Consider the following 26,563-nt stretch of genomic DNA (forward strand, 5'->3'; position numbering starts at 1 on the left):
GATGTGAATACAGCCATGGAGTGAGGCTTGACATTTATCCCAAAATGCATGCTCTACAGTCTTGTTTCTTCACATGGAGACAAAAGTCTCAAGTTCTGTGATAACTGCATATCTCTTGTAGATACTGCATACTCTCGTGACTGTGCCATTGTGGCCATTAAAGCTAGTGGACTAAATAGATTTGTATCCCTAAAATGTCACTGTAACTGTAGTTGATTGCACATGGTGTATCAATTAGTGAGCAGTATATTTTCTTAGCACAATAGACAGACAAAAAACAGGGCATACACTGCATGACATACCACAGGATTTCCTTACTTTACAGTTTATCAAGGCATGCGACTTTCATGCTTTGTTAACAGTACAAAATCACATCTTAATGTACAACTTAAAGAAATCCCATACTATGTAATGCCTGCAGTTGCCCGTTACGTTTCTTGAATGGCGCTCAACATTATCAGTATGCAAGAGGTACGAGTGAGACATTCAAGATGTCAAACGGAAATTAACATATATCATTTCCCCACCCGTTTCCCTTGTCAGTCATTATGGACACACCCACTTCTGCATAGAATTGGGTGCAAAGCACTTCACTAACACAAAGCCGAGAAGAGAAAGGGAAAAAAAGAAACAGCCAAATTGCATTTCGTTTTTTTTTTTAAACTGTGTGTGTTCTGTCATGAAAGGGTTAAAGTTCATGTTGACAGATCCCTCTGCTAATGCACATTGAAGTTGTTGTTAGGCAGCTCGAGCACAAGTCTTGTTTCTTGTCTAAAAGTTGTTTTCTAGTGCGGGAAAGTGACAGAAAAGAACCCGGGAAGGTTTTATTCTTGCATACTGTCTTGTGCACACTAGCTTAATTGAAAAAAAATAATAAAAAATGGGCATTTAACAAAAGTGACCTAACACCCAAATTATCATATCAGGATACCAGAACAAATAAAGAAATGCCAGTCCAAAGCCCTTTAATCTTGACAAATGTTTTAGAACAATGTTTAAAGATTAAAGTTATCATATGTTTCCCTAAACATATGCAGATTTAACACATTTCTGTCCATACTAATCAATGTCTGACGATGTACCCAAGAAAGATAACCAGTACAAAAGGGGTATAAGTGCACTGTTTGGTTTAAAATGAGAAAAACAACGCTCAAAATGTGTTCATTTATACTATTATTAGCCTATTTCTAACAAACATTTGTCTCGCTCATAATGTAACCAGTCTAGCTAGAGATGTAATTCTCAAAATGTGACCTATACCAATACTAGCCTTAGGTTGTAACATCTTAGCTTCATTTAGCCACAAGTACTCACTGAGTGGGGCATTTTACACACACACACACACACACACACACACACACACACACACACACACACACCTCCCGATCGTACACCCTACCTGTCTCACAGCCAGGCGATCCGATCTTGCACCTCCTTGGGCTGGCATGCAACAAATCCATCCTGCAGCTTCTCGGTCCTCCATGCTGGCATGATCCTATAGCCCGCGCATACTCTCCCGTGAGATGTGAGGAGGCTGGAGCCTCCTGCTATTGGTCCAGACTGCATCGCCCACAGTCTGGACACCGTCTGGTTTGTGCGGTCGTCACCGCACAGATCTCTGGGTTGGAAGGGAGGTGTTTACTCCCTTCCCTATCTGGACTGCCTGACTGAGCAGTCTGCAGCTCAGGAATGCCTGAGCATGCGTGCTTGGTGTTCTGGTCTGCCTAACACAGCAGCCAGGAACTAAGCACGCATGCGTTCAGTCCGAGAGATCTTTTATTATTTTCATTTTTAGTTCTACGGGGACTGCAAGGACTGGGGACTTTATTTCACAGGTGGGAGGGCTGCAGTCCTATAGCACGAGCCACCCCTGGTTGCTCCCATACTCAAGAATGTGAAATTGAATTTGCCACTGTATCATGATTATTGGCTATTAACACGTTGGAGTATAATATATAGCTCAAGATACGTAAACTGCTAAGAAACATTGTAGTAACTGGTAGCATTCCTTCACATTAAACAAAAGGGTGAGCTGTGTTCATAAAACCTTTACTGTCTAAAACAAGAACCTTTTAAATTCACATCCATGTTACTATTTGAAGACCAGTTGTTTGCATTTAATACCAAGTGGAATGTAGTAATATGTTCACCTTTATAAAGCTCCCAGACCCAGCCATAGTCAAGAGTAGGAATATATGTGGTGTTGCAGGAAAAGATGTCTCATTAGTATTTGCCTTTCTGAGGTGGTGCTCAAAGATACGTTCCTTTTGGTATTGTGTCAAGTGGTGCTTTTAGTGAGCAACTTCTATTTCTTTTACAGAAAAAATATCTCCTGTTGCTTTGTAGCAAGCTTAAAAATGAGTTAGATTAATGTATTACCCACCAAATTATTACCAATGAAACCCCCTCATTTGCACACGGATAGCTGGAACATCTTAATTTGTCTGTTTATTTCTGTATTTGATCACACTAGAACATTTCAGGTTCAGCATAGGGACAGCTATAGACAATATCAGGACAAGCAGATAAAGGAATAGACAATGTGTAAAGTTGTATTTTTCACAGGCGAGCAAATGGTTGTGAAAATGGTTTGTAGAAAAGTCTTAATTAATGACAACACAATGTTTCTAGTTTATGTAGTTCTTGTCTAGAGGGCATAGAGTAGAGACAGGAGTGGGATAGGAGAAGTAGGAATTAGTTATAGCTGTTTAAAAATATGTAAATGGTTAAAGTAAGGTAGAAGATGAAGGCGGTGGTAGGGAACAGGATAAATTGTTACATAATCATGGATAGTTGCTTGTAATGTAAAACAATGTGAGGAGGATCTTCTTGGCCTTTTGGCTGAAATCAAGTGTAGTAAATGCTGATTGTATATGTGCTAAGAGATTCCACTCTTTAATTAGAATTTTTATTTTGCCTTTTTAAGTAGAAATTTGTTCATCTCTGAATGGGATTTGATGAATGTCATAATGTATTTTAAGCTGAGTGATAGTGTTTCGTATGATATTGGTGCTAGCACTGAGAAAGAATGATCAGTATTGCAAAGTTGTTTTTCATGGTTTGAAGACTGGGACGGAAGGAGAAAGCGATCTTAACTTGTGGAAGTTATCTTGTGTGTAAGGCTTCCTGCAAAAAAGAAGGAGAACATTTATTTGTTTGTTGGTTAGTGATGCTAATAGTATGGTGCATCTATGACTGGGAGCCATTTAGCTGGTGTTACCAATGCCATTTCATTGCAGATATGATCTAGACATGTACTTCACTACTTACCGTGAAAGTAGGTATGTACCTGTTTCTCTTTAGAAACCGAGTATAGTATAGCTTGACAGACTGTCTCAGTCAAATACTTGTAAAAGCTTGCAGTCCGTATCTATGCATAATCCATTTTTGTAAGCTGGTTTCAGAAAGGACTTTAAAACAGTTCAGTTCACTTTTTGATAGGAAGGGATATTACTTGTTTTAATATTTTGTGAAGAGAGGTTAGAAATTAAGAGCAGATGCTTGTTGAATTTCTCCAAGAAAGTGGGGTCCAGGTTGTTGAGTAGACTTTGTAACTTTGTAAAACTGTTTAGATAATTTTATTAAATTCTTTCATTCATTCATTCATTCTTTAGTTGTCTACTATATTTATATCAGAGTCACAAATGAGATGGAGTCTCTCTCAGAACTTAGTGGATTCAAGGTACATAACTCTATGCTGTATAGAACACCAGTCTGTTTCAGAGTGCATTCACAGACAGATTCAATGTCGCACAGCATTCACAACTGTAACCACTTCACCTGCAGCTTGTCTGACATATGGGCAGAAGCCAAAGTACCTGTTGAAACCCCCTCTGGAAAACAGGGGAACAAGTACAGTCTGCACAAAAGGCACCCAGGAGTGAACTGTAAAAACGACACTATAAAGTAGCAATGTTTTGAGACACTGCACTGCCCTGTCGTAGGACAACTATGCAAGATGTCTGCTAGGATTGATAAGGACCGAGACAATTCACTGTGCAGAGATTGTATATGAGACTTACCTGGTATTGAATGTATGCACTTGTTATAACCTGACAAACATGGCTTTTAGTCTCAGAAGGGAACAGGATATACTAATATTGTTCAGAATGAACTATTTTGAAATGTTTCCACCTTCCAGGAATTGCTTATGTATGGTGTGCAGTTGTTTACTATTTACTGCTAGTAGTGCTGTTTGAAGAAGAATGGTGCATTCAGGTGAGACACAGTGTAACAGTATGTCTTCAAGAGAAGGTGTGTTGTAGTGGTTAGGTGACATGCTCTCCCATAAAATTCAGGGAGTATAAGTAATTGTACGTGGTTGGTCAGATTCATATGGCAGTGTTTATATAACTACTTTTTACAGAATTCGCCATCTTTGACCATAGTTACACTTGAAACATGCTTATCTGTGGTTAATTTTCATATTTAAAGACAGAAGTTATAACCTCACTAGATGAAATGAGGAAAAATAATCTATATCAGTTTGAAACCCTGAGTTCTTTGGTGTATTACATTAGACCAAAAAAGGCCTCATCCAGGAATCTGGATACCACGTGGGGATCCATGCCAGAGACTGGGTAAGGTGTGAAAAACCCAGTTATTATTCTTGTCTTTAACACCATTATTAAATTATCACTTGTGACATAGGCAAATTTACACTTATATAAAAGTAATCAAACCATATTAACAAGCTCACATTTACAAACATTATACATCACATATATTGCTCTATACAGTATAGTCAGTCATCCAGTATTATATAAATTGATTAGTTCCAGCCTTCTGTTAAACATCATCTCTCCTCCAGAACATTTTTCTACATACATTGTTCCTACAATTTCCATTTTTTTCCTACATAATTTACTCCTACCATTTTCTAAAGATCACACTTCCTTCCATTTTCTAGTAATTGATTTTGTGGCCGCCAAAAGAATTAAACTTAACAAGGCCTTACTATGTCAAAGCAATTCAGATCCTGTATCCCAACTCAAAAAATAATTTTCTTAGTTACGTTCATTTATTTGCCCAGTATTCTTGACAGAGTACTTTGTAGGACATTTTTAAAGTCTGCCAAATCATTACACTCCCAAAACATATGTAACTAGCTACCTCTTTTTTTTCTCCATTACACTCCCAACATTCACCATCTACCTATGGAAAAATTCTTTGGGGTCTCCCTAGGTTATAAAAGTAGCATTTCAAATACTTCCAGGCAAAAATCCTAAATCTTCCATACTTCGTTACATATTTGGGAGCCATGCATATGTCTTCCCATTGTTTCTTTGTGAATTGATTAATTTGACTTCCCAATCTTTCCTGACCTCCTCTGATTAATTCTTATAGTTCTTGTACAATATTTTATATGCTGTAGTGATTATCTCTTTTTTTAACAGCAGCTTCTATTCTAGATTCAGCTAAAAACTCAAAACAGTGCAGGTCTTCACTTAAGATTCTCCTTTCATTTTCTCTTTGCCTGTACTCTAATATCAATCCCTGATTGGGAAAGCAACCTCTCTCCTGCATTCCAAATGTCTTATTGGCCTCTTCCCATTCTGTTATTTTTCCCTGTCTAATTATTTATTCCCAATAGCTTAGTTCCATTGCCAGCTTCTTACAATAAATCCATCCCCTATTGTTTATTCTCTGTACCCCAAATTGCAGTCATCCCTGTAGGCAGACTCTCCTTTCTCCATTCCTGAGTTGGCTTTGTTCTTTGAATACTTCCTGCTACTTTATGAATATACTGTTCTATACAACTGTTACTATTTGCCACAAGGATTTGCATTCAAAATCCTTATTTCTTGAATTTCCCCCCACTTGATCATCATCATCATCATCATCATCCCTTTCCAGTTTGAATTGTAGCTTTCTGCTTGTTTTATATATATGAGCCTTAATTGTGTAGCTTTAAATCTCCCTTCAAATCAAGTAATCCTATACCTCTTTGTTTATTGGAAGAATCAGCTTACCTAACTTGACTCTTGCTCTTTTATCATACCAAATAAAATTCTTGAACTCTTTATTAATTACTATTAGTAACTTCTACTGTGGTTGATAAAAATATGCCTGATTTGTGTTTAAAACTAAAGGGACTACAAACATGCTTACATTGTGCATCTTGCTATTTATATCCATAGGCAAGAGCTTCCAGTTTCTAAGTTTTTGTATTATATTTTGTTTAGTGTCTTCCCACATATCCTTAGTTGCCATAACAAGGTTAGACTCTTCCCACATATCACTAGCTGCCATAACAGTGTCTATTTTAACCCGTACTCTTAAATACTTAATTTTATTATGCCCCATTAAATATGGGTATTGCTGAACCAGTTCATATGCAGATACATAATTTACAACAATATCCTTTGTTTTATCTTCATTAATTTTATATCCCAAAAGATGAAGCTGTCTCAGAAGGTCCCACAAAACTGAGCTGTCCTTTTCTGGTTTTATCAGGCATAAAATAATATCATCTGAAAATAAAGCCAGCTGTTCTTGAATACCATACCAACTGCATCCTTGAATTTCTGAATCCCTTATTTTCTTTGCCAGTTGTTCTTAATATGTGCAAGTAACAAAGGTAAAAGAGGACACCCCTGCCCTATTTCTGTGTTCAGACACAACTTATCAGAGAGGAACCCTCCCACTTTTATTTTTACCTCTGATCCCTCATATATCCCCCTAATTAACCTTATTATTGTATCAGTAAATGCAAATGCTTCCATTGCCCTACTCATAAAATCCTACCTCACTCTGTTGAATGCTTTTTCTTCTTCAAGACCCACTAACCACAGCTATATATATATATATATATATATATATATATATATATATATATATATATATATTTTCCATTAATGTTGTCAAATGGATGCCTTCCTTGCACAAAACCACACTGATCCATATCTGTCAGTGTTAGCAACACTTTTGCCATTCTTTTAGCCATTATAAACATAAACGCATTTATGAAGCTGGAGCTGATGGGCCTTTACTGTATTTAGGTATTGCAGCCACCACAGCTTTTTTCAGGATATTGGTGCTTCCCCTCCTTTTAAAATATGGTTAAATAAAACCTCTCAGATCACTTTCATCTCTCCTAGCTTCCAAACCCCTTCCAGAATACCATCTTTTCCTGGAGACTTTCCTGCAGATTGGATATGTCACTATTTTTATCTCATCTTCTCCTATCTTAACTCTTAATTGTTGAGTCTCATCAACCTCTAACCTTGGTATATTTAAGTATTCCATAAATGTTTACATTTGTGCTTTTTCGTGATTTCTCTGTTTCTCTGCTTTATACAAATGCTCATAAAATGCTTTTACATGATCTATGGTTATTTTTCTTGTTATAGGCTCCCTAAGTCTGGCAATAATCCTTATCTACTTTTTGTCACATAAGTCATTGTGCCAAAAGTTTTCATGCTGCGGCGTTCTTATTAAAAACAGTTGCTTAACAGTGATCTTTCTAAACTGATGCATATTATCTGGGTACTCCCTTATTTTCTCTTTAGCACTCTATAATTCCACATCTTCTGTTTCTATGAGATCCCATTATTCTATAATACTTTAACCTTTGCCAGCCCCTCTAAATAATTCTTGTTACTTCTTAAACCTATCTCTTTTTCTTTTACTTCTATCCTATTTTTAAACTCCACTTTCATTTTCCCACTCACTAGCTGTAAATTCTGTAATACTTTCTGTCTTCCCTAATAACTCCTGGATTATTTCCACTACCCATTCTTTTAATTCCTCTCTTTTAACAGATCATTACCCTACATTTTTATCTTAGTAATTATTGGTGCATGATCTGAAATAGTTATGGATATGTGTCAAAGTTCTCAATTAAATGCAAATAGTCTTGTGAAATATAATATCTGTCTAGTTTAGCCCAGTTATTGTACCTTGGGGAATAATATGGAAATTGTTTCAGAGTTTCTACTACTGAATTAATGTTTCCATACCAAATATTTTCATAAATTTCTTCAGAAATCTACCTTCTTTTGTTATATTTTCCCTTTTAGGCCTCCCAGGTACAGCCTCATTGCTGCAAATGAAATTCCAGTCCCCACCTACAAATAATATTCCCTACTGAAAGCTGATTATTTCTACCATTTTTTTTAAGCTGCATAATACCAGTTTTAGGCAGAATATAAATACATGCCAATGTAATCCTCATCCCTCACCTTTAGCCCCTTAGTACCCAAATCTGCCATTATTATGTTTTCCTCTTCTGTCCGTATTAGAGCTCCTTTGGCAATTAATATAAGTACTTGTCTTTTCCTTTGTCCCTGATATTCTGCTTAATATCCACCCTAAAATCCAATTTTTATCAAATTCACGTGCTCAGTTCTTTCCAAATGTGTCTGCTGTAGCATTGCTATTTGCAGTCTGCAATTCTTAATGTAATTATATGTTCTTTCCTTTTGTGTATGCTTGGGAGACCATTCACATTCCAAGATAATATGGAAAGTGTTACAATTATGTTAAGAATTCATTGTTCCAACTGTTATATATGACAGCTTTTTTTAAATCTCTATTGCCAGCTTTTGTGATACATGTACATACTTAATGTTTGGCAGTTTGATCCTTTATAGAGTTTTTTTTTTATCATTAGTAATGGAATGTATGTCACATTTTAAAAGACTTTTTGTTTTAATGAAAACCCTCAAACAAAAAAAAAATCAAACACACCCCTAAAACACCCAATAAACATTTAACTTAATAGAAACAGACAGAACTATGCACAAAGTTAAATAATGAAGTTTAACCCTCTTAACAGGAACATTTGTCCCAAATGGACTGCTACAAGCAACACATTTACTGTTGTTTGCTGCAGAAACATTCACCGTTTTGAACTCTGCTGTTAATGTGAGTGCTTCAGTCAGCTATACTTTAATCTTCAACAACCTCATCATGGAAACCTTGCGTTTGTGAGCAGCAGGCTTGCAAATGATTGCTTGCGCTGACAAGTTATAAGAGGCTCAGTGAACAGTCCATTCTACTATATTTTGCTGAGTAGGATAGTTTGGTGAAATGTCTGCTTTTGCTCTAAGTGGTGCATTCTTGGCATTAGTATGTTTAAGAAAGGAATGTTGAGAAATAACCTACCCAGGGGACAGGAGGCATGGCTCCATCCAAAAACTGTGGGATGTAACACTTTACAGAAAACAGTTTTGCCAATATTTGGCAACATTGCTCTCAACAAGACAGATATAACATAGCCCAAGGTGCATAAATGATACATTTTGTGTTTAGATGAAAAGGATGAAGCCACCTCTTGCTTCTCTTGCAATGCCTTATTTGATTTGCAATAGAAGGCTTTGTAAAAGTCAGAGCCGTAAACTATGAGAGAGAGAGAGAGAGAGACAGAAGCACCTTGTGAAATGGGTGTACATGGGTAAACATGTCCCCATTTTACACACTTATGTCCCAGAAGAGTACTGGCTTTTTAGTATTTTCATAGAAGAAGTCCTGACACTGCAGACACTAAATGGCTCAAGTTATAATTTAAATCCCAACTTCTATCTGGAAATGATTCAGGTATTGAAAATGAAGGGTTTATATCACTAGATTGAAAGCGTAAAATATTGAATGCAAGAACATCGAACTTCTAACCTCGAAACCTAATAACTTCGAAAGCTGAGAATATCGAAAACAGAAACCCCGGATCCTCATAGCTGGCCTTCCTGAATACAGACACCCTTACGTTACTGTGAAGTGATCCATATACATAACATATGGTACGAACTACGATTGTGTAGCACCAAAACCAGTAAAGATGTGCTGGTATACAAAGAACTCATACACATATTAGGATGTGTTCTCATTAAGCACCTTAAAAGTATTAGTATGTGTTGTAATTACACACTATAAAAGTAAGCCTTCCATGTCCGCTCCCTGTGTGCTTAGCTGTGACCGAATACCAACATGGCTGCCACTGCTTATCTTACTGCTCCAGGAGTACTAGGGACAATATATGACTGTGTAATGTCTCAGAAGAGGTCAGAAAGGTTAGAACTGGATGGATATCTGTATAATGCAGAGAAAACCATTAAAAAGAAAACATGCTGGTGCTGTAAATATAAGTTCATACTGAAATGTAGAGTTAGGGCTATAACAGAAACTGTGGTGGGCAGGGAATGCTTATTAAAGTCTGTTGGTCACCTGCATGCTCCCAATGTGGTGGAAGTAGAGAAATTTCGAGCCTGCCATAATTTTAAAGAAAGTGCAAGGTGCAGTACGAGTACGCCAGCATTACTGGTGGATGATGTGGTGGGTAGTACATCTGCTGAAACACTCATGTCATTGCCGTCTAGGATGTCCATGCTGCAACAGATTAATAGGGTTAGGAGACAGAAGATGCGAACATATAAGGTTGTGGCTGGTAATAGTGGTGCAGTGGACACAGCTAAATGTCCGTTAAAACACGGCACCTTTATACAAGCACGGAGGGCAGACATTCATACCAATATACATGTATTGGTGTTTACCACAGAGGAAAATCTGCGAGATTTGTGCAGTACACAAATATGGTTTATGGATGGTATATTCCTAACAAAAGGTAGACTATGTAGGCAACTGTACACAATTCATGCCCTGGTGACATTTGGGGACTCAACAAAATGTTTGCCACTAGTGTTCTCATTAATGTTGAAGAAGTCCTATAAGGCATATAACTTCCTGTGGGAATGTTTGCATGAGTTACTGTCCTCCATACAGTTACAGTATAACATTAAGTACATACTGACAGACTTTGAGTTGGCTGCCATTAAAAGTGTTAGGCATAATTTCTCATCTGTAGTCAGCAAGGGATGCTTCTTCCATTTCACACAGGCAGTGTGGAGAAAGGTACAATCCCTTGGGCTGGCTAGTGTGTATGGGAGGAATGTTGCATTATAGTTAGATGTGAAACGGCTGATTGCCTTTGCATTCTTGAATGTAGAAGACATAGGTGAGGCATTTTGGTGTATTTGTGAGATACCTGATGACAAAGAGTTACTGCTGTAGTTTTCTGAAGTCTATGTTGCAGGTTGTCCTAGGAAGCAACAGACACAGACCATAAGTATTAATCGTTTCCCACCGATGTTTCCAGTTGAATTCTGGAATGTACATGCCCTAAATGAACTTTCACTACCCAGAACTCAGAATTATGTGGAGGGATTGTACATGCGTCTTCGCTGTCTACTAGGAAGATGCATTGTCGATATACCATCCATAATCAACGTCCTTGTTAGGGAGCAGAACAGGGTTAATGATATGCGGCTTTTAATGCGATCAGGTTGCCTTACGTCTCCCAAGAAATATAAAAACAGTGAAAGGTGACAAGAGATTTGAGAATGTAATGTGTAACAGGTCAGAGTATACTGCTGTTGAATTCATGAATGCAGAAGCTGAACCTGTCTTTCAACTAATTTGGACTATCTCTTATATCTTAATATCTAACTATTTATTTCAATATGTTCTTTTGCATAAAATAGCTAAATTGTATATAGTATCAACAAATGTAAAATAAAAAATAAATAAATAGCTGCACTTTTAACACTGTAGAGTAGCGATTACAGTGGTAAAGCGTACCACGTCATGTAAATACTTTAGTCATTGTGCATGGTGTGCTTATCATTGTTTGCTGCTTTGCTGCTATTGCGTTTAACATTATTTTCAGTTGTGCACATTAGACTACTTCACATACATGTTTGCAGCTTAGTGTTATTTAGTGGCTGGATAGTGTTGTGACGATTGCACAAGTGTGGGTTTTGTTTGATAAGTTTATTAGTTCAGGTTGTACGGATGTGCAGATGGCCGACCATTGCTATTCAGAGGTTCTGTTTTCGATGTTCTCAGCTTTCAAAGTTATTAGGTTTCAAGGTTAGAAATTTTATGTTCTTGCATTCGATATTTTACACTTTTGATCTTTTGATATAAACCCAAAATTAATACTTGTGTAGTACTTGAGTTCATGAAGAAATCATATTTAAATCGGTCCATTCCTACAATCAAACTGACATATTTAAATGTAAAATAAATATGCAAACCTGAAAGAAACAAGAAAACAGACTGAGAGATAGGTGATGCTGTTTTATATTCAGAGGTATGTGGGGGGGCTTGTTTGATGGAATTTAACAGTAAATTATAGCTAGAGTTGTTTTAAGTTTCTGACCAGTGCTGTCATCTTTATCCATTACCAGACTTACTGCTTACATTTCCCACCTGTGAGGACTTGTCTTAAGTCTGATTGTGGAGAAAGATGTGCAGCACTCACAATATTTCTCTTCCATAACTTGGTAAGTACTTTGACAGAAACTGTCTTTTTTTTACTTTTTTCTTTTGAATAAATGTATACTGTTTTTTCTTTACAGACATCAATTAGGCAAATGAATCAGACAAGATTTTATATAGTAGAGAACAAGAATTCTGTTGTCCAGGTAAATATGCTGATAAACGGCCTTCCTGTGCACCTGAATAAGGAAGAATATTATGACCTCCTCGTGCAACATTTATACATTAAGCGTAAGTGTTAAGGTCTTGATTTCAAACCATCATACGTACATAAAGGTCATCCGTTAAAGCAAAATACATTAATTTCTCTTGATTAGTACATTTATTCACAGTGTTTTGTTTCCAGGGTCCACTGTCAATGTCCACACTGAGTGAGTGAGTGAGTGAGTGAGTGAGTGAGTGAGTGAGTGAGTGAGTGAGTGTGTGTGTGTGTGTGTGTGTGTGTGTGTGTGTGTGTGTGTGTGTGTGTGTGTGTGTGTGAATAAAATATACTGCTAATCCTACCCTTGTTTATGATAAATATAGTGTAGTAGTAACAGATGTGGAGAACAGAGTATGTTGAGAGTAGTAAGTCCTTCCAGCTTCTGTAGCAGAAAATTCTAAGGATGCTGCTGTTTTAAAGGAATATCTGGAAATATACACAACTGAACACCCATACATGTTTCAAACTTCACAGTTACTCATGGATTTAGTAAAGTGTAAGCCTGCAAATGGCCTAACTTTTCCCATTAGCTAGTGCTTAGCAGTATTGATGTTGAGCATTAGTAATGGCTGTTTCAACCCCAAACTTAGTTGTGCTTTTCTTTTTGGAGGAAGAGCAAAAAAAAAAGCCATGTGACAAGTGTCTTGCTAAAGTTGTTATAATACCACACACAAAGTGCTGCAGGCATGACAATGAATAGAATATAAGATATTACGCTACTTCCCCATCAGCATCTGCAGATCATGCCCCTGAGCACCCTTCACCACACCGTAGCGAAACCTCTTGTTATACCTATGCCACTAAGTTCATTAAATCAGTTAAAAATTTGTAAAAACAGATAAAGATCATTACGATGTTCATCATATTGATCACTACTGCAATAGCCTTAGTTATATGAGTTATATCCTGGCAAGTATATAACAACCGGCTGGCTTCCAAAGCTTCAGGGCAGCAAAACTGTCTGGCAGCTTGACTAAAAGAAAAGTCTGGGCACCAAGCCCTTCAGAGCTTTTCTGCCACCAAAGAGTATGCCCCTCAGAGTCTTTTAAGGATCAATGGTTGGCTTGTGCTGTTCCTTTGTTGGGCAGACAAGTTCCCTTTAGGGTAAGAAAAATTTTAATTCAGTAATTTTTGTTTATTATTAATGCTTTCCTCTTCATTATTTTACATCTAGTAAAAATGGACTGTCATGAGATTGTACTGTATTTTTAAACAAGAGCGATATTTTTTTCTTGTCAGTTTAAAAGTTATTTAATGTAACTGAAAAACATTTTTCTATTGAGAAATAGTGTTTATTTTAATTTGTGGGTCTGATAAAGTGTTTTAAAGTGCATTTTACTGTGTTTGTCTGTGAAAAAAGTGACTTTTAAAGGCTTTTAGGTTTTATTGGCATTTACTACTTGTTTTCCACAAGAAAGAGGCCCAATTTCTAGCCTCACCATCACTCAAGTTTCCTTGTAACATTAGATTTAAGAGATGCTTTACTATCACGTTCCTTTTCATTCAGACTTTAGCCATTTCTAAAGGATTTGTTTGTCTGGGTCATATTATCTGTTCTGTGCCTTACCCTTTGGATGGACCAAGAGTGTTTAGAAAGTATCTACCTTCAGTAATAGCTCATTATAGGGTATCCACATTTGTCCATATTTAGACAAGTTGCTTATCTTTGCAGAGTTTTTTGCAAAGTGTCAGGAATCTCTCACTTGGGTGAGAAATCTCTTACACAAGCTGGGAGTCCAAGAGAACATATTAAAGTCGTTCTTGACTCCTCACAGGATTGTGTTTTGGGATGTCAGCTAGACACCACAGTTCAAAGAGTTTTTTTTCTACAGGAAAAAAAAACAGATATATATTCAGATCTGTTTCAAGGATTTTCCTTTTAGACTTTGGTAACTTTGAGGGAATATGTTAGGATTTTTAGATCTCATGCATTCTATGATTCTCATGATACCCCTGACAAGACTGCACATGAGAAAGGTAGAGTGGTATCTCAAGTCTCTTTGGTCCAAGCACCAACATCCCTTGTGTTTTCAGATCCCAGTGCTGGGGTTTGTTAGAAGGGAAATCCCTTGGTGGAGACAACATATATCCCCAAGTCCAGGTCTCACCTTCTTTCCTGTTCCAAAGCAGTCAGTCACCACAGATGGCATGGACTTTGCTTGGGGAGCAGTTTCTGGAAGAATAAAAGTGCAAGGTATGTGGAACACCACAACCAGATGCAAGAACTTAAATATAAAAGAGATTCTTTCCCTAATCAAGGCACTCAACTCTGTAAATCATCTTTTGATATATCAGCAAGCAAGGGGGAGCCAGGTCATACCCCCTCTGCAGACTAGCCATGTTAGCTTGGGATATAGCTTTGCAACACAATATCACTCTACAGGCATCCTGCATTCTGTCCGAGCAAAACTGTGTGGCAGACATTCTGAGCAGGACAAAGGCAGACTTGCACAAATGGAAACTAAATCAGGGGTCTTTCCAAGATTTGATACATCTGTGTTGAGTTCCTCAAGTAGACCTCTTTGCCCTCCTGTCTACACAATCAGCTTGCAAGATTCTGCTCCAGCATTCAATGAAAGGAGGCCTGGAAGGCAGATGCCTTTTCTTTTCCTTGGACAGGAATGTTCTTATATGCTTTCCCTCCCTCTCCTCTGATATCCAAGGTACTTCTGAAGATTCAGAAGGACACCCCTAAGATCATTGGGGTGATTCCCTTCTTTCCCAGTCAGCCATGGTTCTCCCTTCTTTTGGAAATGGCTAGAGGCAATTTCCACAAACTTTCTCACAAACTGAATCTAGTCACACAAGAATAGGGGTATTTGATACACCCCAACACCAGTCAACTTCATTTGACTGCATGGAAGATAGGGTCTGAATTTCCTTTAGGCACCCATTTACTGAGAACATGCAGCAGGTACTAATGGAGGCAAGAAGGCCTGGAACTAGAAAATTATATATTAGCAAATAGAAAGGGTTTTCTAGTTGGTGGCAGCAACATAACCAGCACCTATTCAGGGCTAGTTGTTCTCTGTTTTTACAATATTTGTGAGAGTTATTATCCTATGGCCATTTTTACTCCTCTATCAAGGGTTATCTATTTATTGGCAATTTCAGCATGTCTGCCCATGGATTATCCTCATTCAATGTATTCTCATGTCAAAATGTTTTTGGAAGGGGTTTTGCACAAGAGGCATCCACGAAAATCTGTGGCCCTTCCTTGAGATCTTAATTTTGTGTTAGAGAAGTTAACCCTTGCTCCATTTGAACATCTTAACCTGACCAACTTGAGGCTCTTAACATGGAAGATAGTTTTACTGATTGCTCTGATCCCTGCAAGAAGGGTATCTGAGTTGCAGGCTCTTATGGTGAGGCAATCCTAACTCGTTTACCACAGGAACAGGATTTCTTTGGGAACCAATACCTCTTTAACCCTGAAGTGGTTTCCAAATTTAATTTAAGGCAAACTATCCATCTCCTCATTTTCTTTCCTGAGCTCAAAAAGGAAGGATAAAGGATATTCCATTTATTGGATGTCCACAGACAAGTCCGGTGTTGTCTTGACAGAACTAAATCTTTCAGATAGTCTGATTATTTGTTCATTTCTTGTGAAGGTAAAAAGAAGGGACAACCTGTGTCAAAACAGAATATTTCCAAATGATTGTGTAAAGCTCTTACCATTTGTTATATTCAACACAATAAAAGTATTCCAGGCAGGGTCAAGGCCCAGTCTACCAGGGCCTGGCTTCTTTTATGGCTTTTTGGAAAAGGTTAGATTCTAGTAATAGTATTATAGAAGCTGCAAATTGGTCTGTACACAATTTACAAAGCACTGTAAGTTTGAATCCTTCTCTAGGTTTACATCAGGCTTTGCAAGAACCATTTTCCAGGGGCTTCTGGTCTCTTCTCCTTCCACCTCCCAAATGTAGTTAGCTAAGGTAATCTACCCATATAGCTAAGGCTAATGTAGCAATGATTGATGTTATGAATATAGTACAGTTGTGTAAGTAAAATTACCATAACAGTAAATGCCTGAATGATCACTGCTGCAGTGGCTGATTCCCCCCCATATTTTTTTTTTGGTTTGTTGTTTATTCCAGGGTGAGGTTATTTACTTCTTGTTATTTCTAGTATTGTGATGTTCAGAGCTCCATCTACCTCTCTCTCTGTTGGCAGGAAAGCTGTGAAGGGCTTGGTGGCCAATTTCCTTTTAATCAACTCTGCCCAAGTTGCCAGACAGTTTAGGTGCATGGAAGTTGCCCTGAAGCTGGCTCTGGCTGGCTGTTATATCCTTGGCAGGATATAACCCATATAGCTAAGGCTACTGCAGTAGTGATAACTCGAACATCTCCTGTTATGGTAACTTTACTTAGACGACTGTGCTTTCTGCTGTTGTCTTTAATTTCAGTTGGAGAAAAGGCAATGATGTTTATACAGTAGACTCCCTCTTATCCAGCTTCTCTTTAACCAGCCATCACATTTCTGCCATATTCCTAGCAAAAGACAACAGAGAAGAACAACACGTCTGCCTATTCTGGACTAAATAATGACAGACATTTTGAGTTTTAGATTTCATATTCATTACAAAAATGCATACTAACACAAATCCTGTTATTCTAGCTGATTTATAACCTATCAGTGCTATTTTTTATGCTTTTTCTGATTTAACTAGCCATTTGTTTATCCAGCCTAAGGTCCGGTCCCAGTGAGACTGGATAAGAGGGAGTCCCAGTGAGAACGGACAAGAGGGAGTCTACTGTACAGCAATTTGTAAAGGTTATGTCATTTGTTACTAAATAATGTGAACCTTTGTAGGTGTGTTGTCTGTATTTTTTGTACAGATCCTGTGTTGACTGGCTGCTTCTGTTAATTTGTTATAGTATGTTGGAACCATTTGCACTGTGAGTTTTCAGGCAGGTATGATTTTCATTTAGTAAATTTGTTGAAAGTACAGTTCTGTAAAATCGTACTATAATGGTAGATGGCCTTGTCTTCACTGCTGCAGTATTCTTAATATATGGGATTCCCTACAGTGGAAGCTTGACGTCTGGTCAGTCTACCAAAGAGTCCTGTTGCTTTAAAGGTACTCTGAACATCACCCAAGCACGCCTTGCATAGAATAGAGCATAGAGGTGACATTCAATCCTACCATAGTCAGAACTGATTGCCCCAGTAGGAACACCAGTCCAAGGAAGGCAAGAGGTAAACTGTACATCCAGGAAGGCAAAGGACTAGGGGAAGGAGGGAGGGAGTGAATTCTGCAGCACTGAAGGTAAGGACATCTACCATTATGATAAGATTTTACACTACTGTACTATGTCCTTACCTTCACTGCTACAGTATTCTTAACATATGGCAGAGTGACAAAGCTTAAGAGGAAACTAGGGAGGGGGAAGGAGCAGGAGTGTCCCCTAAAAAGCCATGAAGAGTGACAATAGCAAAACCAGCCCTAGCTCTAGAAATACCATTCAGTATGTCGTGCTTGGTAAAGGTATGCACAGAAATCCAGATAGCTGCTTCAGGAATATAATTAGTATCTAAACCCTTGAAAAAAGTACCAGAAGAAGCCACAGCTCTAGTAGAATGAACCTTGATAGAAGAGGGAAGGCTCTTGCCATGAATAGTGTAACAAAAAGAAATAGCCTTAGAAATCCAAGAAGAAATAGTTTGTTTGAATACAGCAAGTCCCAAAGGTCTAGGATGGAAAGAAACCAATAACTAATCAGATTTTCTAATAGCCTTAGTCTTATCCAAATAATCCCTGAGTTGTATATGCATGTCCAAAGTATGCAGCACCCTCTCACTTTCAGTTTGGAAGGAGGGAAAACAACTAGACTGATTAAGTGATAGCTCATTAACCACCTTAGGCATAAAAGAAGGGTTAGTGCGCAAAGACAGTCTGTCTTCATGAAAGATCAAAAAAAGAGAACAAGCCATAAGGACCTGTAAATCAGACACCCATTTGGCAGAAGTAAGAGCCGACAAAAGAAAAATCTTCCAGGGACAGTGTTGCAAGAAGAAGAAGCAGCAAGCTCAAAAGGAGCCCGAGTCAACTTCTCCAAAACAAAATTAAGATGCAAAATTGTTTCACTTCAAATCTAGAAGCTAAAGGAGGAGAAAAAGGCAGACAAGCAGAGATAGGTGATAAGTGGGCCTTAGTAGAAGAATAGGCCAAACCAGCTTTGAGCAACTCACACAAATAAGAGAGAACCAAAGGAACATCCACAATAACTGGGTCCAGGTTATGAGAGAGACACCAAATAAAAATGTCTTTCATTTGGATAAGTATGATTTCCTACTTGTAGGTTTCCTGGCCTCCTGCAGGACTTGCAGCATTTCCTCAGAAAAAAAGGTGTGTATGAGGAATCAAAATCCTATCACCCACAGTGTCAGTTGAAGCGTGGACAGCTGGGGATGGATGAGAGATCCCTTGTCTTGTGAGAGTAGATCCATCCTGTGAGGCAACTTCTGATGACTTCCCCTGGCTAAATGCAGAAGACGTGGGAACCAGTGCTTTCACAGCCAAAAGGGAGTCACCAACAAGATTTTGGGAGCATCCTGTTGAATTTTGAATAAGGCTTTCTGAATGAGAGGAAGGGGAGGAATGCATAAACATCCACCTTCTACACCAGAGCATAAGAAGTTGTCTGTTCAGAGGGGAGACAAAAAGATCCACTTGAGGAGTACACCGCTGGTGGATAATGTCCAGAAACACATCCCTGTGAAGCATCCATTCATGGAACTTAGTTAAGGACCTGCTCAGAGTGTCTGCCACAATATTCTGACTGCAAGGGATATAAACTGCTTGAAGAGTCACTTGATACTTGAAGCAAGATCCCATACCAAAAGTGCCAAACAGCAAAGAAGATAAGATCTCGTTCCTCCCTGTTTGCTAATATACTACATCACTATGGTATTGTCTGTGAATACCTTGAGATGCTGTGGAGAGAAAAGAGGATGAAAGGCCTGAAGATCCAGCAGAAGAACTCTCATCTCTTTGAGATTGATGTGCTCCCTCTGCTGACGAGGTGACCACACCCCCTGAACTTTTAGGGAGCCAAATGTCACCCCCCCATCTCATGTCTGAAGCGTCTGTGAACAATTCTTGATAGGGAAGAGGGAGAAGAAATGGGATCCCTGGATTCATTCAGAGACAACTGCTGAATCCACCAGTGAAGTTCCAGTCTGAGACAAGAAAGAAAAGGATCTACAAAGTCTAGAGGATGTGCATGTTGAAGCTGCACTGACTTCAGAAACCGCTGAAACTTTCTCATGTGAAGTTTGGCCAGAGGGAGCATTGGAATGGTGGATGACATGAAACCCAGAGCTCTCAAAAACTCCCTGATGGTAATGGAACCAGAGGAAGAAGAGTGTGAAAGAAAGACGTGAAGAGTTAAGGCTTTGGAGGGGGCAGGGAAGCTAGCATTGGCACTGTCTGAATCCTGCAACCCAGAAAAACATGTCCTGAGAAGGAGTCAGAGAAGACTATTTTTAAATTTGTAGTGCACCTCAGGTGCTGAAGAACAGAAATGGCAAAATGAAGATTTTGCAAAAGGATCTGTGGAGAGGATGCCTGAATCAACATGTCATCCAACTAAGGAAATATTTGGATCCCTTGAAGCCTGCAAAAAGCAATCACAGGATCAAGGCATTTGGTGAACACCCCTGGAGCAGTATAATGGCTAAAGGGCAAAGCAGAGAACTGAAAATGCCAGAAAGCAATAGAGAAATGCAAAAACTTCCTGAAAGGAGGATGGGTCAGAATATGGAGATAAGCATCCTTGAGATTCAGAGACATCATATAGATCTGAAGGGGCAACATCTGAAAGGAAGGCACTGTAAAAATAAGTGTTTAGATGAGGGAGGTTTAGAATAGGTCTCCAAGTGCCCTCTTTCCTGGGCACTAGAAAGTCTAGAGTAGAACCATGTCCCTGGGACACAGGCACCTTTTGAATAGTGCCCTGAGACAAGAGATTTTGAAGAACCTCTGGGAAAAAGAGAAGTTGTTCCCGAGGAGGCCGAGGAATGCCCATAAAAGGAGGACAGGATTTCCACACCATGAAGTACCCCTTACAAATGATTGACAGAACCCAAGAATCCTGAGTGATCTGAAGCCAAACAGGAAGAGAAAGAGAAAGGTGAAGAAAGAGGAATGTGGCTGGGAAGTGATGGATTGTCATATACAGCACCTGGTTTGTCTGGAAAGGAAGGCTTCAGAGTCCCTGAAAACTAAGGAGCCTTAGCAGGAAGAGCCTATTTGCCACTCTTCTTACCTTTAGTAGGAGGGTGGGATTTCCTATGAACAAAGGCAGGCTTAGTGGGGTAGTTTCTGTGAAATTTAGGCACAGGAGAAACAAACTCATGTTTAAGCTTCTGGAAGGCCTTACCCTTATCCTGAAGTGACTTAAACAAACCAGCAGCAGCTTCCCCAAACAAAAGTTTAGAATCCAGAGGAGCATCCATCAACTTAGCCTTAATAGCATCGGAAATAGGTTGAAGCCTAAGCCAAAAAGGGTTCCTATTACCAAATCGAAGATGCTAAACATCGAATGGCCTAAACTTCAGAAATGATGTTCAACAATGTGCTTTTTGTGAGATCGCAGTACAGTGAATATCAGAATATTTGCCCTTTCCTCACTGTAGTGCGATCTTAGAGTTGGTATATATAATTAGCAGGGGTTGTGGGGGTGCAGCCCCCCACAAATGCGATTTCGAGGCCCGGCATTTTCGGCCTTTAGGCTGTTCATTATTTAGTGTCTTTAGTGTTCTAATAGAGACCCAGCCAAAAATTCCTCCTCATCACTGAACCAAAACCAGCAGCCCTAGAAAAGGCATCTGCTGCATCATAACTACATTTAATAGAATGAAGAACAATGAGAGGAAGTCCCTAGCCAGGAAAGAACAGAAGTTGTACCCTCAGAATCTGGAAAATCATAAATAAGTTGACAGGGCTGAGAAAGAAGAGCCAACACATACTTAGACATATGGGTCTAATAATTAATTGCCCTAAAAACTAGGGTAGCAGACGTGTAAATCTTCTTACACAGCCTTTCCATAGCTCTGCTGCCCTTGTCAGAAGGCAACAACTTGGGCGAAGGAAGCAACCAAGACATTTTATCAGAGGCTACAGACTCTACAGAGGGGTCAGCAGCTGGACATCTATATAAAAAGGAATCCTATGGCACCCTATAAAGCCTGCCAAGTTTCTTGGGAGCAGGGAGCAGAGAATCAAACACATGAGAGGCATTGAAAAAGCATCCAGCAAAACAGCCAAATTGGAGGAATAGCCGCAGCTGAGGAGATTCCAACTGCAGCAGCTTATAGTACCTCTTATGGATACCAGACACCTGAGCACAATTCCACTTAAAAAACATCCATCATCCTAGAGAGTGTATCTCCAAAGGAAATTTCCTCGAAAGGAACATCAGGACTACTAGATTCCTCCTCCTCCTCCTCCTCCTCTGACCCATAGTACAAATGAGAGGGGATCTGAGTAGAAGAAGTCAGGGAATTGTCATCAGAATCCGACTCATCCTCAGAAGAACCCTGTTCTCTAGGCCATTTTGAGGGAGTAGAAGACCAAGGAGGAACAGAAACCGAAATCCTTTGAGGAGGCTTTAATGACATTAAAACAGTAAATAGCCCCTGAGTAAAGGCCTGCCAGTCACTTTGTGGATCACTAGGAGCAGAAGAAACATGTTTAAGTTTTTGTTTCTTTTTTTAAGGGAATGTCCACACCAAAATACTGAGAAGGCTTTGACCCAGGATGACAGTTGAGAACCGTAGCAGGAAGTTCTTCCCCAGCTAAAAACAGAGGAACTTCCATAGGCCCCTTGGAAAAAATCAACCGTGATTCCCCCTGAACGTTCGAGATGGACACCTGCAAAGCCTCTTCAGACGTGCTGCCAACTGGATCCTCACTGGCCTCCAACACGGTCGTGGCAGAGAAATCCAACAACACAGGCAGGTGAGCCTCTGGGTTTGTAACAACCTGGGAAAAACACCTGGCAGAAGCTAGACAGTGGAAAATTCCAGTTGCACCTTTTTCACCTTCTTCCTCCCTAATGGCTGACCCACAGTGTGGGAAATTCTTTCTGTTGTATGTTTAGCGAGAAGCTTAAAATGCTGGTTCTCAAGATACAAGGAAAAGGAAGAAAGTCTACTGTGAAAGGTTTTTGGGATGAACACCTGACAAATTGAACAAGACATATGGTCATGAGAAGCTCCTATACAAAAAAAAGAGACTTACTGTGGTGGTCTTTATGGGGAATCTTTCGCCCACACTGGGACTTACCCTTCCTGGATGACACTTATCCCAAGGAGCACAAAACAAGACAAGAAAAAAAAAATGAAACCCCAATGGGGTACTGGTCTGCAACTGCAAAGAAGTCAGCAAACTGGTGTATGTAGTCACTGGGGTATAAAAATGCATTCAACTGCCAGAAAACAGATACAGGTAAACAAACCGACGGTGAAAAGAAACGTTCGGACTAGCGGCAAAGAAGTTCTGACTATGGTAGGCCTGAATGTCAACTTTATTGCCTCTGCTATGCAAGGAGTGTTTGGGTGACATTCAACATACCTTTAAAGCAGCAGGAGTCTTGCTAGACTGGCTGGACATCGGACTTCCACAGCAGGGAATCCCATATATTAAGAATACTGCAGCAGTGAATGGAAGGCATCAGTTGTTCCAAATTCTAATTGTGTGTGTGTGTGTGTGTGTGTGTGTGTGTGTGTGTGTGTGTGTGTGTGTGTGTACACGTGCAAGCGTGCATGTCTGTGTGTTTTTGGAGGAGAGACGTGATTCCTAGAGCTTTAGTCCTTATATGGATAAACTGTGATCACTACCTGTAGAATTTTGTAAGAGGTGTTTACAAGAAAGGGCATTGTTCAAAAAAGATTGGAGATTTGTGAACATTCATTTTTCATTAAGAGTCTGCTTGAAAGGTAAGGGAGTGTATTTCTGTTTTAGGAGTTTGAAAGAAAGGATGTCATTAGGAGTGCTTCCCTGCTGAATGGGTAGTCAGTAAGATTTAACAATGCACATTAATGTTCTTTTGGTGCGACAAGGGTAATAAATCTATGTGTTTTTGAATGGAGTTAAGATTGTATTTTTTTTCTTTTCTTCTTAGGTTATATTTCCTTCTCTGCCTGTTGACCAACAAGCCTTCTTCTTTTGGACTTTTGCCCATTTGTTCCATAGCAGTTGGGAATTTTCAGATTCAGTATAATGAAAGCCATCCAGAAGGGCCATCATTCAAACATCTGGGAGGATGTGCTGTCACCAGCATCCCAGCAGTTAGGTTATTTTTTAAAGTCCCTAATCTACCCCTGGTGGAGGGAATGGGCTACTGGCATTACTGTGGAGACTGACAATGCCCTTCCCTTATGAATGCATGCTCTTTGATGGCTACCACCAGGCAGCAGTTTGGTGAGCCAAAAGCCTGGCCTAGGGATACCCACTGCAATTCGACACCTCCTCCAAGGAATTTGGGTTGTACACATCCTGCTCCCTCGAATTTCCTGCAGAGATGGGCATGCCCATCTTCCCTTCCCAGCACCATCAGGCACCCAAGATGCTAATCAAACTCTAGTTTCTAGGGTTATAGCTGGAATTTTATGTATGCCAGCAGCAATTGTAGCAAGTCCATATTCTAAATGGGCTGGAAGGATCCTTTTAACTGTAGCATTCCATACTACTGCATGTAAGTATAACATTTTCCAAGATCAGAGTAGTCATATGTTCTTCGTGTTTTACTGTTGCAGTCATCACACTTGAGTTATCTGCCTGCAGGTAGCCCTCAGTCGGCCCGAATACCAGAGACTTAGTAGTTCTGCGTCAGTTGCTGTCACTCCAGGACTGATGTCAAGTCGTCAGGGGTATAAAAACAGGCATCTGATGCCATTACATCAGTCATTCTTGCCGAGGAGCATGAAGCAGAAGCAGTTCGCACGAGTGCCGGTCGGCCGCTACCTGAGTTTTTGTTTCTGAATTGAATCATCCTGAAGTCTTCTGAAGCTAAGTACCCCATTGGAGATCCTTTTTTCTTGCTCTGACCGATGTCAGAAAATGTTAACAATTGTCTCGCATGTGGAAAGCAAATACCACACCAAGATTTCCATTCTTGCTGTGTCACCTGTTTAGGCCCAGACCACGACGTATCTCAATGCCGGTTTTGTGCCTTGTCCAACGCCCAAACTATTCGTCGTCTGGCCCTTATTGTCGCTAAATATTTCGTTCTCAATCTCTGTATTTCGAAATGCTTTGGTAAGCCATCTGACTACTGATCTTCTGAAAAAAGTAAGGATAAAGACAGAGACAGACCGTACAAGTCCAAAACTGCAGATGACACTTATGTTAAGCTAGTCGCCAGTTCGCCAGTACTCAGTGAGGCGCTTTTGCAGCCCCTGATGGCTGCTTCAATGGATTCTTAGGCCTCTAGCAAGACCCGTTCGGAGTCCGGAATGTCGCGAGACTCTTCTTCGACTACAGAACGTGCGGATGTCTCTACCTTGGATGGGTCCGGAGCTGCTGAGCAGGCACCGGCTTCTTAGGAAGTTCTTCACACTACCGATGTTTGACACAAACCAATGACTTCTTTCGCATCTTCATTTCTGTCTAAAACTACCAAGTTTCTAAGGCCAAGAGTACGAGCTACTCCTAAAAATGACGACCCAAACTCAAGCACCTGCTTCCTCGCCACAACATCAAATGTTTAAAATGGCAGAAGACCTTATTATGATGATTAGGGGAAGTCGGCCTTTCCTTGCTAAGAGAAAAAGGGACCTGCCCCCAGCAGCTTTAACAGACCAAGAGTCCGGCGACTCTGAGGCATCTGATTATGAAGACCTGCCTTTATCTGCTTATGAGGATTCAGATGCTGAGGAATCCATTCCCTCTGCTTCTTCTCCAGAGGATTTTTCTTTTGGTGAAACCTTACATACTTTAAGAGAGCATTTCCACTAGGAATGCCAAGACTATCCTCTGTCCAAAAAGAGACTCAGAGAATTTCTAGATTTGCCACAACGTAGGCCTTTAGCAATACCCCCAGTCCTGGATGTTGTGGATGATGTTTTGAAGAAGATTTTGAACCCTTGTATCTAGCTTACATTATCAATTCTGTCTGTCTTACCCTTTGGATAATCTGCTGCTCTATGGGTATTTACAAAGTGTCTGGCTGTAGTAATTGTGTATTGCAGACTTCAGTGCATTCACATTTTCCATATATAGATGATTGTCTTATATTTGCAGACTACTTTTCCAATTATCAAGAGTTCTTAACAAGGGTTCAAAATATCCTACTCCGTCTGGGGTTTTAAGTGAACTTACAAAAATCTTCTCTCATCCCTTCAGACAGAATAGTTTTCCTGGGGTGTCTTCTAGGTTTTACCTTGGGAGGAGATTTTCTTCTCCTAGCAAAGTAGAAATGCTTCAAAAGATGTTTAACATTTGTCTTACTGTTGCAGTAACCTGAAGTATTTGGATCCTGCCCCAGTGACAAGCCAGCTTTCAAGGCTTATGGGTGCCTTCCCCGCACTCTTAGAAGCTCAAGGGAAGCTCCTATATAAAGAAAGAGTGCTAAACGATTCAGAGTTTCTTTGCTGCTGCAGCATACCTTAGGTGGGCCTCGTGGAATTGTTATTTTACTAGCAATCCTTCAAAGCTGGTTAGATAGCTCCCTATTGGGGAAAAATTTAGGTCTACTTTAGATTGTTGAACTGCCGGAACATCGAATCGCATATGGCTGAGACCATGCTGCTTAAATATACCAACTCCAAGATTGCACTTACATTGAAGTGAATGGGAATTATTTCCTGTGGTGATCTCCATGCAAACAGTTCAGTGTTCTAAGAAAACAATGTTTTTGTCTTGGTGATCAACAGTTTGACGTTCCAGCCATTTGACAATCTGAAGTGGTTCCAAATATTTCCACTAAAATTATTTTTCTGAGGAACAAGGCAAACTTTTTTTTATTTTCAAGATGTTATGTTTGCTAGGAAACTGAATGTTTTCAGACTGTCACTACATATCAAGTGGAGTTTGTATGTAATGCTTCTATGAAGTTTGTGTAAAAAAAGTTATATTTT

At 39.5% G+C, this 26,563-nt stretch overlaps 1 protein-coding gene across 1 annotated transcript in view; it reads left to right on the forward strand.

Annotated features, from left to right (window-relative positions):
* DGKQ (diacylglycerol kinase theta) overlaps nt 1-26,563 on the forward strand; it is a 2,194,335-nt gene that overhangs the window by 1,517,479 nt on the left and 650,293 nt on the right. Inside the window, exon 13 of the mRNA XM_044059107.1 lies at nt 12,357-12,507. Within this exon, the coding sequence (XP_043915042.1) occupies nt 12,357-12,507 (151 nt within the window). The remainder of the gene's footprint in view (nt 1-12,356; nt 12,508-26,563) is intronic.

Source organism: Protopterus annectens, chromosome 17.part0, assembly GCF_019279795.1.
Source record: "Protopterus annectens isolate FY-2018-M chromosome 17.part0, PAN1.0, whole genome shotgun sequence".
Classification (NCBI taxonomy): Eukaryota; Metazoa; Chordata; order Ceratodontiformes; family Protopteridae; genus Protopterus; species Protopterus annectens.